Source organism: Vitis vinifera, chromosome 7 (assembly GCF_030704535.1).
Source record: "Vitis vinifera cultivar Pinot Noir 40024 chromosome 7, ASM3070453v1".
Taxonomy (NCBI): domain Eukaryota; kingdom Viridiplantae; phylum Streptophyta; class Magnoliopsida; order Vitales; family Vitaceae; genus Vitis; species Vitis vinifera.
In genome coordinates, this window is record NC_081811.1 from 3,597,979 (window position 1) to 3,611,786 (window position 13,808).

At 33.1% G+C, this 13,808-nt stretch overlaps 1 protein-coding gene across 1 annotated transcript; it reads right to left on the minus strand.

Annotated features, from left to right (window-relative positions):
• LOC100253678 (outer envelope pore protein 16-4, chloroplastic) lies at positions 1-2,638 on the minus strand. Its single transcript, XM_010653888.3, has 6 exons — positions 2,351-2,638; positions 2,216-2,267; positions 2,052-2,083; positions 1,921-1,954; positions 927-994; positions 1-546 (listed from the first exon to the last, which is right to left on the minus strand). Exons 1-6 carry the CDS (start codon positions 2,420-2,422, stop codon positions 412-414), a joined length of 393 nt encoding a protein of 130 aa, XP_010652190.1. The 5' UTR covers positions 2,423-2,638; the 3' UTR covers positions 1-411.
• Positions 2,639-13,808: the final 11,170 nt, after the last annotated feature.

Sequence of the window (13,808 nt, forward strand, 5' to 3'; positions counted from 1 at the left end):
TAACTAAATAAATAAATAACATAGATTCTAGTTGAATAATCAGAACAGTGTTGAGAACAATACAGCTTCATCTGCAATCCTCCCCCATAAACATTCTGGTGAAAGATGATTGGCCGATGTTCGTTCTATAAATCCACTCCTATATCGTTTTAGCTCAACTTAAAGATCATGTGCCCACTTGTCCCAAACCAACCAAGGAAGTGAGCATCGGTTGGTGGCTTGACTAGTTATTTTGAATCAACTAGAGAAGCAGAGCCAGCCTAATCTCACACCAATGCAAATGATTATGATAACAACTTTCATATGATCCCCAGAGGAAAAAAATCAAATGTGTTGCATATACACTGATGGTCAATGTAAGAAGAGACAGAAGGGTGAGGATCACTTTTCTCCTGCCTGAGGCTTTCTACTTCAAATTGCTTTATAGTAATCTGCAGCAGCACTACAAGCAGAAACCAAACCAGCCATCCCAACAACCTGTTTCCAACTCCGCGTCCTAGCAGCAACAGTTGCCCCAGCTACAGCACCAGCAATAAAACCATTCACCTGTAAGAAGGGAAGAAAAACCCTTGATTCCTTGACCAGTACATTACTGAGATATGTCCATATCACAACACTTCCAAGATATAGAAATATCAATGTTCTTCTAATGCTAAAGAATGCCTAAATACATGACTAATGACCCCACTGTATGATAAGTGAAGTGAACAACCAACACACAGTCCACTGTCCAAGAATGGCGTAATGGATACACAAATAAGTTAAGATTTTTATCTTTTAAGCACCTTAAGATTCACAGGTCCCTAAAGTACGCTCAAAATTTAAAGATGTAGATCTCGAGTTTTGTACTGATATGCTTGATTGTCTTGACATGATCAAGCCATTCCTTGTTGAAAAGGTTTGAATATAAAAGATATGCGACTAACCCAATCATTCTGCCTCCGGTGTCTTTGAACCACACAGCGAGTACCGGAAAAAACTCCAGCAACAAGTCCTAATGATTAAGAGAAAATAGAAATGCATGCCATGAGATTGAAATAAGTTGGAATAACTAGCAAATGCTCCAAGAAGCACCAAAACAGGTGATGAGAGGGGCACTTAGACATAGAATAGATAAAAATAAAGCACAATTAATGAGAGAACCTGAGATGGGAATGACCAAAAACAAGTAAAAACAATAAAGAGAATTAACAGGAAAAACATTACCACAGATGCCACATGGGTTAAAGAAAACTTTGCAATGCACTTTGAAGAAAACAAATTTGCCATTACTAATTGCAAAAACGTGTTTACAGATCAGATGGTCATGTGGTGCAGTATAATAAATCAAGTTAATCACTTTTATCTTTAAATTAATCATTTCCCAATGACAGCACTGCCAACTTGGAAGAACAAATTCCAATTGCAAAGTCACACACTCAACATCTTCCTTAGTAGCATGGTACAGAATATCCTAAATGCATACCTAAGATAGAGCTACAGTAAGCTATCTATAAGATTTCCTTAGCTTACAGGATATTTTTACATGTCACAAACACCACACGGTTTCCCCTGACATCAACAATCCATTGACATCCGCAGACAAATCAAAATCATCACGGATAGCCAAACAAAGCCTTTCTAAGCTTTTATGATAATAAAGCTCAACCGTTCAGTTCCCATGTGAAGCAGTTAAAGATGCCATAAACAGACAGGAATATCAATATCAAGAAGGCCTAAAACTCCATGCACATTTGATGCATTCAATTCCTGCCAAATGCTCTTATCAATTTGATTACTTGGCTTGCAACAACATGTATAGCAAATGTAAACACAAATGTGCAAGTTTTGATCATGACAGAAAAGACCTCTAGAGGGTTTATATAATTTTCAACGAAATTGAAAAACCACAAACTCAATCAAAGATGTGCTTATAATTACCGCACTGAAAGCTGATTTTGCCTACTGACTTTGCCTGCAATTACAAGTAAAACAATGAAACAATCAGATTGAATTCCAAAATTTGCACTGAAAAATGGACTGAGAATCAACTTCAGTTAAATGTTTCTAACCACAAATGCAGTGCGAGAGAGACCAGTGAGACCTGTATTTGAAAAAACGCAAAAACTAAAGCAGGTTCAACAGATTTTAGCCCAAATTAACGAACTTGATTGTAGCAATTATTCAAATTCAATCGAACCCTTTGATTGATGCAATAAAGGGAGAGATTTATCACCTTTTTTACTTGCATCGTATGGGCTCATACATAACCCCCAGATTGCTCCAGCCTGAAATTTTGAATCGATTCAACGTAAAGAGAAGTTCTGAGAAAAATGAGAATGACGGGGGTGAGTACAGAAGAGTTTGTTACTGTTCCAACTCGGAGGATGGAATCGACGGCGAGAGAAGAGCACGGAACGAAGCCCTCGAAGTCTCCCTCCATTCTTCAGTCAGGGAAGATGCGAACAAGTCATGGCCGCCATTGGCGTGGCTTCTGGGGAAAGTTTGAAGTGATGAAGGAATGCTAAAACGACGTCGTTGGCTACAAACGACACCGTTTCTACGTTCCCCGCCTTGCTCCTTTTTCACCCAAGCGCACCGTTTTCCAAATTTTCTCCTTCTGCACCCGCCCCTAAAACGACGTCGCTTTGTTCCAAACCAAACGACGTCCTTTGATTTGGATGCATCCAGAATTTTCGGTATAAAAATTAGAAGCTTTTATTCAAAAAAATATATCTATAAAAATTATTTTAAAATTTGAGGAAATAATTTTTTTTAATATCTTAATTTTTAAACAATTTTAAAAATCATTAGTTTCCATATAAACTTTACATTTTAGATAAAAGTTACTATGGTTTTTTATTTTTAAAATTTAATAAAAAATATTTTAAGTTAGCAAAGTTTTCCATGATATTAATTATTATATTTTGAAGTTTATAATATCATATTTCAAGAGGATTATTTGTAGATTCGAAGATGAGTCACGAGGATGAGGTGGCAAGCAATGGGGGAAAATTAAGGCGAGTCACGAGGATGATAAGGTCTCAAGCGATGAGGGAAAATTAAAGCAAACGGCTCTCCATGATATTAGGCATGACAAGAATGTTAATATTAGGTGTGGATTGTTTTTTATTTATTTATCTATTAACATTAAAATTAATTATCAAAATTATCTAGTAAATATTTAGATAAACATTAAATCCTAACTGTCATTTTTCAAAAATTGATTGAAATAATCCATTCTAGTAAATATTTAGATTAACATAAATTATGTTTTGAAGTTCTAAGTGGAGAAAAAAGAAAAGGAAAAGGACCTTTTTTTATTTGCTATATTTGATGTCGAACACGGTAGATTAAATAAATGAACATGTTGCAAGAAGTAAAGCTTTTAAGAAGAGTCGAAAAAGAAGAGTTAAAAAGTTATGTGACAATAAGTCTAATCTAAAAAGTGGATGTGTGATATCTCACGATAGAGGATAAAGTTATTGAGTTGTATATCTATAAATTCATTTTAACCTTATAAACGTATTTTAAAATTGTGAGGATCTCTTTAGTTCTAGAGTATCATAGCAAACCCGGGGATGATTTGTAATATTTCATATCGAATAGAGGAAAAAATTACTGAAATTATATATGTATAAGTTTTTTTTAACCTTGTAAATATGCTTTAAAGCTCTAAAGACATCTTTGGTTTCGTAGTGGCAATGAATAATACTTACACGGTTGGATTCTATAAAATGAGATTTTGGGAAATGAAATGATAATGAGAAGTTCAAGGAAGCACCAAGGCATTCACTTTCATTATTGACTATTTCAATGTCATAAGGAGTGGAAAGATCACCTCATGAGGATTCTCCCATTTTCAAAAGAAGAAAAGTGAGGAACAACATTATTCATAAAGAGTTTTATAAAGATCCAATTCAACGAATTAAAAGCTCACGTGGATTTCATGAAAGGGCAAAAAGGGCAAATTGGCGAGCATAATAGTCTATAACTTAATGAAGAGTCCATTTTCTTTAAGGTGATTTGGATGCATGATTCAAAATAACTATGAAATTGTAAAAATAATCATCCTCCTTAATTTTGTTGATAAATAACCATCTTTGGACTCTTTCACTCCTTGTTACCTTGTTTGTCTTTCATTATACTCATTTTAACATTTCTTTATAATAAATTTATCTATACATTGAAGTTAAGTTTGATTTAAGAAAAACCTAAATCAAGTTTAAGTTTTCAATCATAATGATAATTTGAATTATATTATAATTAAGTTTCATTTATAAATAACTCAATCGAAATTTCCCTTCCATCTACAAAGAATTTGATTATAATGCTCTGATCTATATTGTGGCTAAGTTTCATTTAAAAATAACTTAAATAAAGTTAAATTTCCATTTTATTTGTAAATCTCAATTAAAATGTTTATCTATTTGATCTTATTTTCAAACCTAACTGCAAAAAAATCTTGATAAAAAATAAGGGAAAACTGATCAAAAGGGACAAAAATCCCTCAATATTGTAAAACTAACCCCCCACTTTTAATAGCCTCCAAAATGACCCGAACCGGACAAAAATACCCCTCAGCTACATCAACTCCTTTTTCCCTCCCATTCTAATTTTATTTCCCTCCATTCACCTCTTTTTTTATTATTTCTTCCACTTTCTCCTTTTTTTCATTTTCTCTTGTTATTCCATTTCTCTCTTTTCAGTGCATTTCTTCAAGTTTCACACAGTTTCTCTTCAGATTTCTTCAACTTAAAGCACTTTAAGTTGTGGTTGGATAAATAGTGTACGTTTATTTTTATTTTTCCATATTTTTTTCTTTCATGTTTTATTTATTGAATATTTTCAAACATTTAATGAGATGTAGTAAATATTTAAATAAGTTTGAAATTGTTGTAATTTTTTTAATATCATTTACAACCATGAAAAAATGGATTAAAAGAAGGAAACAATCAGCTTAAAAAGTGTAATGTGGAGAAACATTGTCTGTATGGAAAAATCAAATGATGGTAAGTAATAAAACTTTTGGAATTTTATGATGGTTTTGGTATTGTTTGCATATTTGTTCTTTATATAGATGTAAATATGTGTTAATAGGGTTTTGATATAATATATAAAGTTATCTTTTTTAGTTATATATCAAAACCTTACGGATATTAAGTTGAACTTGACGTAAGTTAAGATTGTATATAGTTATTTTATAGTAACATTATATTATTGTTATTTTATTTAATTATACTCAATTTGAGTTGAATTATTTACAAATTACTCTTGACATTAAATGAATTACAACATAACCAATCTTTTAGTAAATAAATATATTTTTATTGTTTAAAATAGTTTAGAGTTACAATGTCTGAATTTATTTAATAACTATATACATTGTATTTCTATAGCATTATTGGTATTATTTGAGGTAGTAAAGATGATTAATAATGTTATTTAGTTGTTGTTTATTAAAAAAATAAATATGTGTAATGAAATAATATGTATTTAATAATGAATGAGTTTTTTAAAATTAATACCTACTTATTGGTGCTAATGCTATGATGTAACTAAAAAATATTCTAATATTGTTTGTTGATGCCACTAATTGAATTATTTTGTTATTTCAGTGGTTGATGAAATAGGAATAATGCTTTTATATGAAGGAGAATGGCTACGAGATGGAAATGTTTTCTATTTTGAAGGAAGTAAAGGTAAAGGCATTGAAATCCCGAAAACTATATCATATAAAGAGTTATTAGGGGTTGTCCATCATATTCTGAAGCTAGATCTAACAAATTGTTTTCTTTCAATGAAGTATGTATTCAATGCCAACATTCCCACAAGTCCTATACAACTAACTGATGATGGGGATGTGAAATTCTTTATTGGTTTAAATTGTACAAATGGTAAGCTGCATGTTCCATTGTGTATCACAGTTGAAAAGAGAATTGATAATCACAATCAGAAATCAATTTGCAATTCTTATTTTGAATGTCATATGTCTTCTAAGATTGATAAAGAATTGAATGGGGACTCAATGTTGATGCAAAAAAATAGACACATTCATTGTGATTTAGTTGAAACCCTTACTGTTGATGGTGAAAATGGACCAAGATTTCAAAATGAGTCACTTGAAGGGTATAAAGTTCATGATTGGAACATGAATGAGACTACAATTAATGAGGAGGATTATAGGATGAATACTAACCCTATTAGTGATAAGCAAGTGACCCAAATTGGCTCATTCAGAACTGGTTCAGCTCAAAGTGTAGAAATCTTGACCATGATTGATACAAATGATGGTTTCATACATGACAATCCCATTATAATCGAAGATGTAGCAAATGAAAGACAAAACATGATGCAACAACCTATAGTTAGTGGAATTAGTGATGACCATCTAGAAGAGCACCAAATATACTCAAGTAAGAAAGAATTACAAAAGAAGTTTTATATGATGACTCTGAAAAGGAAGTTTGAGTTCAAAACAACTAAATCCACTACTAAGTTATTGTTTATTGAATGTTTTGATAAAGAATGCAAGTGGCGAGTTCGTACTACCAAGTTCGGGATTTCCAATATGTTTCAAATAATGAAATTCTATTCAATACACACTTGTCGGTTAGATATGATGTCTCGTGACAATCGACATGCAAGTAGTTGGTTGATTGGTGAGAGTATAAAAGAAACTATCAAGGGGTTGGTTGTGAATTTCGACCAAAAGACATTGTAGCAGACATTCGAAAGCAGTATGACTTTCAAATAAGTTATGATAAGGCGTGAAGAGCCAAAAAACTTGCTATAAGTTCTATTAGGGGAATCACCTGAGGAGTCTTATAACACTTTACCATCCTATTGCTATGTTTTAGAGCAAAAAAAATCCCGGTACCATTACTGATATAGTTACTGATTGTGATAATCAATTCAAATACTTTTTTATGTCGATTGGTGCATCTCTTGCTGGGTTTTACACATCAATAAGGCATGTGATTGTAGTTGATGGGACATTTTTGAAAGCAAAGTACTTAGGGACTTTATTTATTGCAGCGTGTAAAGATGTCAACAATCAAATATACCCTTTAGCCTTTGGGATTAGTGATTTAGAAAATAATGCCTCATGGGAGTGGTTTTTACAAAAATTGCATGATGCACTTGGACACATTGATGATTTGTTTGTGATATCAGATCGACATGGTAGCATTGAGAAAGCAATACATAAAGTATTTCCCCATGCGAGGCATGGTGTTTGCACTTATCACGTTGGACAAAATTTGAAGACAAAGTTCAAGAATCCTGCAATTCATAAGTTGTTCCATGATGCTGCCCATGCTTATCGTGTTTCAAAGTTTAATTTTATATTTGGGCAACTAGAGATGATTGACCGAAGATCAGCAAGATATTTGATGGATATAGGTGTTGATCGATGGACACGTTCATATTCTACTGGAAAAAGATATAATATCATGATGACAGGGATCGTTGAAAGCCTTAATGCTGTGTTAAAAAATGCTAGAGATTTTCCAGTTTTGCAATTGGCTAAAGAATTGAGAAACTTACTTCAAAAATGGTTTGTGACTCGTCTACAACAAGCAATGTCAATGTCAACTGAACTTACCCTGTGGGCTGATGGAGAACTTCATTCGAGGTATAATATGTCAGCAACATATCTAGTGGAACCTATCAACTCCAAGGAGTGTAATGTTAACTATGTTGGCATTAGTGCTCAAGTGAATTTAGACACTCGTTCATGCACATGTCGACAATTTGATCTTGATCATATTCCATGTGCACATGCTATTGCTGCTTGTAGATTTTACAACATTTCATATTACACTTTGTGCTCCAAGTATTTTACTACTAAAGCATTGTTATCTTCATATTTAGAGTGTATTTATCCAACTGAAAATGAAATAGATTGGGTAGTACCTAATCATATTCGTGACAAAGTTGTGTTACCACCTAAAACGAGACGTCCAACAGGAAGACCAAAGAAAGTAAGAATTCTTTCTGGTGGAGAGGGCAAGCGCACATCTCGTTGTAGTCAATGTGGTCAATATGGGCATAATCGGAAAACATGCAAACGACCAATCCCTTGATATCATGATAGCTTTGGCACTCTATGAACTTACATGGAATGAAAATTGTAATAGTGAGCTTTTTTGTTTTTTTGGTACCCATGTGAACGGAAATGTAAGTTACTTTTTTGTATAAGGTGATAGGATAAGCACATAGATGAATATTGTAATAATGATCCCTTTTTTTTGCATACCCATAGAAATGGAGATATTTGTTACTTTTGTACATATATGTTATGATGAGTTATGTATAAAGTATGAATGAAAATTACATGTTTATTCTCAAACTATGGATTCAACTGTTCTCACGTTTATTGATAAGGAACTTGACAATAGTTAAGTTCAGGTTTTGTCTGAAGACTATAGACTTAACTACCTTCAAGTTTGTACATAAAACAACTTGACAATGGTTAAGTTCAGGTTTTGTCTAAAGACCGTTGACTTAACTGCCTTCAAGTTGGTACATAAAACAACTTGACAATAGTTAAGTTCAGGTTTTGTCTAAAGATTGTGGACTTAACTACCTTCAAGTTTATACATAAAACAACTTGACAATAGTTAAGTTCAGGTTTTGTTTAAAGACTGTGAACTTAACTACCTTCAAGTTTGTACATAAAACAACTTGACAATAGTTAAGTTCAGGTTTTGTCTGAAGATTGTGAACTTAACTACCTTCAAGTTTGTTCATAAAACAACTTGACAATAGTTAAGTTCAGGTTTTGTCTGAAGACTATGGACTTAACTACCTTCAAGTTTGTACATAAAACAACTTGACAATGGTTAAGTTCAGGTTTTGTCTAAAGACCGTTGACTTAACTGCCTTCAAGTTGGTACATAAAACAACTTGAAAATAGTTAAGTTCAGGTTTTGTCTAAAGATTGTGGACTTAACTACCTTCAAGTTTATACATAAAATAATTTGACAATAGTTAAGTTCAGGTTTTGTTTAAAGACTGTAAACTTAACTACCTTCAAGTTTGTACATAAAACAACTTGACAATAGTTAAGTTCAGGTTTTGTCTGAAGATTGTGAACTTAACTACCTTTAAGTTTGTTCATAAAACAACTTGACAATAGTTAAATTCAGGTTTTGTCTGAAGACTATGGACTTAACTACCTTCAAGTTTGTTCATAAAATAACTTGACAATAGTTAAGTTCAAGTTAAAATGGCAATTGTAGACACAACTTCTTATGAGTCTATAGAAGATCAACTTGATACCTGTTAAGTCCAGATTAAATATGTTATTCTGGAATAGATTTCGACTTAATATCTGTCAAGTTTGTTCATAGTTAACTTGATAGTAGTTAAGTTTAGGTGTTCTATTAAGACTGTGAACTTAACTACCTTCAAGTTTGTACACATAACAACTTGACAACATTCAAGTTTAGTTTAAAAGGTCAATTGTATACATAACTATCGAACAACATTTATCAAAATATCCAAGTAGATATATCAACCTGTCCAACTACATTTATCAAAATGTCTAACTACATATATGAAGCTATCCAATTACATATAACAAACCATCCAACTACATTATCAAAATGTGAAATATCAACATGCATTACATAGGCAAGTATTTCATATAAAATAACTATGCTGTCATCTTTTCCCGAAACCAATCCATTCAAGCACTTGTTAATGACTTCAATGGATGGTTGTGCATTAAGTATTCAACATATTTGATAACAAACATGCCACAATCACCACTGCATGGTACACAGATAATCAATGTTAGGGCTATTATTAAGGATTAAGTGTATAAGTTATGAAAGTAAATTGAAGATCACTTACTCATTTTCCTATTGAGGAATATCTTGCAGCCGTTCAATTTCCCATTCCTAGTAGTTAACTTTTGTGTCACCATGAAACCCATAATATGCTATTGCATTCAATATATGCGGCAACAATTTGCTAATGGTTTAATGGCAACTTGCAATCTTGCATTATTATTGATGCCCATCAATGAGTCATATACATATATAATCCTTCGATGAAGATGGACAACTCCTAATACCCAGTGACTAGCCCGAACATTGATGGGGACATACACAATGTCAACATCAGGCCATTTGACAGAATAAAGAGGTTGCAAACCATTGACATAATCAATGAGAATGTCATTCTCTGGTAATTTGAATTGGTTCCATTTCTTGCCATGCTTAATCCATCTTCAATTTTTTTTTTCTTATTTTTTTTCTTTTTCTTTTCCTCTCCTAAAGAAAGAAAAACTTTCTCCAACTCATCATTACGCACCTTGTTTTCTCCTTTAAAGTATGTGTCCCTTATTCGTAATGATTTTTTTATCACATTTTGTAATATGACCAAAACTCAAGCCCGTAATCAATGCAAACTCTTCTTTACTAAATCTTAAGCCCTTTGACTTTAATAAAATCCATATTTCATTGTCTTTTTTGGTTTCACATTGACGTAACAACAATTGATGAACAATTTGGGCTGAAAATCTAAGTTCGGGAAAGAGTAAAAAATGACCAAAACATGATTTTCTAAACATCTCCAATTGTGGTTCAATCAATTTCTTCTTAATATTTTCAATGGTTACCAAGTGAGACAAACATGCAATTTTTCTAGGAAAGTACTCCTCTTTAGGTATTTTAGATATAAAAGATAGGAGAGGAGGAAGAATGTCAATCTGCAAGATAATAACAAATTATAAAAATATCAATATAAATTGAGCAAAATTATATTACCAAACTAATCCAACTATGTTAAATCCATCATTTCGTATTACTTCTTAACATAGACTTTATTTTCCTATTATTTAAGGATGTCATGTCAAATGCTAATATTCTAAAGATATTATTTTACTAATGCAATTGAAGCTATTATATTTTACTAAGTTGCAGCTACAAAAAATTGGAGACATTATTCTAGTGTTTATTGAAATTTGAAACAAAACCAAACCATTTTGAAATTGCCACCTGTTGACAATGAACTTGATAGCAGTTAAGTTCAGTTTTTTCTTAACATATATATTTAAATCAAAATTTTAAATATTTGGATAAAATAATTTCATAAAAATTATATTCAAATACGTTATAAATTCATAACAAATAACTTCATTACACAAAATTTCAAAACCTTTTGATGGTAAACTTGATAGTAGTTAAGTTTAGTTTTTTCTAATCATTCAAATATTGCTGTAAACCTTGGACTATAACCTCACTAAGAAAATTTTCAACAATTAGATTATCAATTCATGAAAAATAAATTCATAAAAAAAGGATAATAGATTAAAAATGATAAAATAAAAAAAATCAAAAATCAAAATTTCAAGTAGAAAATTAATGCTTACTAAATCGGTTGTGTTAGCCCAAGGGTTCTCCTAATCAGGTTTTGATGATAACAAACCGTGGTTAAGTGACTAATTGCTTTAAATTGTTAAGAATCTCAGGTATAATCTCAAGGATCAAACGAATACGGGATAAAGACCATTTGGAAGACTTGTGATCATAGGAAATGAATGTAAGATGATAGCATGAGTGCACTTAGGATGTTCATACATTTTCATGCATCTTAGAAAACTCGGTTTATTCTTTAAAACTTGATTTTCTTTAAAACCCGAGTTTTATCAAATATACCTTAGGCAAATTGACTCAAAATTGACATATTAACTCTCCTAAAGACCTTGCCTAAGTATTGGAAAAGAAAGAAATAAAAAAGGATAGGTTTTCAGGGCCAAAAGGCTCATCCGGTCGAGGCTATGGCCAACCGGCTCAACCGGTTGGGGAACCGGTCGACCGGTTTCCCTTGTCCGGTCGAGGTCCGGTCGAGGGAGACACAAAAACTTTCTCTCTCTCCCAGTAGCTTCCTCTTCCCGGTCGAGCCTCACCCTTTGTCCGGTCGAGGTCCGGTCGAAGTCCGGTCGAGGCAACGGTAACCTGCTATGCATTAAATGCTCCAACGGCTAGTGATCCGGTCGACCCTTTGCTCGTCCGGTCGAGGCTACTTTCTGCTGTTTTTGTCTCCCGAGCTTAGAAACCTATAAATTGAGAGCTCCTATTCATTTATGACCAAGAGAACAATTGCATTCAAAGCCTACCTACCTGTTCTTGATCAAAAAGCTCTCATCTTCTTTCTTAGTGCATTAAACCATCAATTGCATATTCTTAGTGCACTCTTGCAATTCATCCTAGCTTTCTCTTGTACTTGAGCCTTCCTTAAGCTAGGTTGAGAGTTTCATCCTTGTGTAAACTGAGTGTGAAAGCCTTCAAGTGGTTCAAATCTTGAAGAGATTGTGTAAGAGCCCATTGGAGCCGGAATCCAAGTGTAAGACGATTGAAAGCTTGATTGTAACTTCAAGTTAGTGGAACCCTCACTCGGTTAGGAGATTGAGGAGAGTGGACGTAGGCAAGGGTGTGCCGAACCACTATAAATCTGAGTTTGAATTCTCTACCTTTATCTCTTTCCTTTATTTATTTTGTGCATATATTGTTGTGTGGAAAAAGATTTTGAAAAACCCAATTCACCCCCCCTTTTGGGTATTTTCCTTAATTATTCATAGCCTTTGTTATATCAGGTTGATTTCTTCTCATTTTCTGATGACGATGACGAGGTTTCAAAACTTGGCTTTCTTTCACTTCTTTTTTTCCCAAAATTTTATACCTCTTTTGTTTCGTATTTTTCATCACCGATTTTTTTTTTCCTCCATTTTCATGAACTAAATCAACACACAATATCAAAAAGATGAAAAATAGGGTTTGATTGAAAAAAAATAAAAATGAACCAAAATAAGACACTTAGGGTTTCTTCTCATTTCATGGATGAAGATTCATATGTACAGTTCGAAAAACTAAAATCAAAACAATGAAACTTACTTTCTGTTTTTTCTTTATGTTGTGTTGCCTTTTTGTTCTCTTGCAATAAACGAAAAAATCCTTCGTGATTTCTTTCTCGCAGGTTAATAGATGGAACAAATGGGTTTGCAGGGTAAGGAAGAGACACAACACAAGGGAAAATTGGAGTTAGAGGGAAAATGGGCTGAAAAGATAGCTAAGGGGGTATTTTTGTCAAAATTTGGTCATTTTTTAAACTTAAATAAGTGAGGGGTTAGTTTTGCAATATTGAGGGATTTTTGTCCCTTTTAATCGGTTATCCCAAAAAACAATCATAAAAAACTCCATTTGAAATCCCAACAAAAAACAAAAATAGAAATCTCCAACAAAAATTCGAAACCTTGATCAAATCCCAAAGCAAAAACCTAATAAAAACCAAGTGCAAAAAACTCTTGAACAAAAAATAAAAACAAAAATCTCCAATAAAAAATAATTGTAAAAAACTCTCAACCATAAAAAACCCTCCCAAAAAACATGAACATAGATATATTAAAGAATAAGTTTTATATATTTAATTATTTTTTCTTTATACCAAAAATATATGTATGTTATGTGTTAACATATATGATTTCACCCACCGATTCACGACTAGGAATGGCAACGGGCGGGTTTGGGACGGGTCACCCCTATCCCATTCCCGTCCCAAAATATTTAGTTATTTCCCAAACCCGTCCCAAACCCGGGGCGGGGCGGGGCGGGGCGTTCCCATCCCCGTTATGGAGTTAAAATTAAATCCCATCCCTGGCCCGTTCCGACCCGGGTATGTGTTGGCGGGGCGGGGCGGGGCGGGGCGGGGCGGGGCTGTGCTGTGCTGGGCTGGGCTGGTCTGTGCTGGGCTATGCTGGGCTGGGGTTTTCATCTTTTGTTGATTTGAAGATGTACGTCAGATTAATTTGGATAGTCATA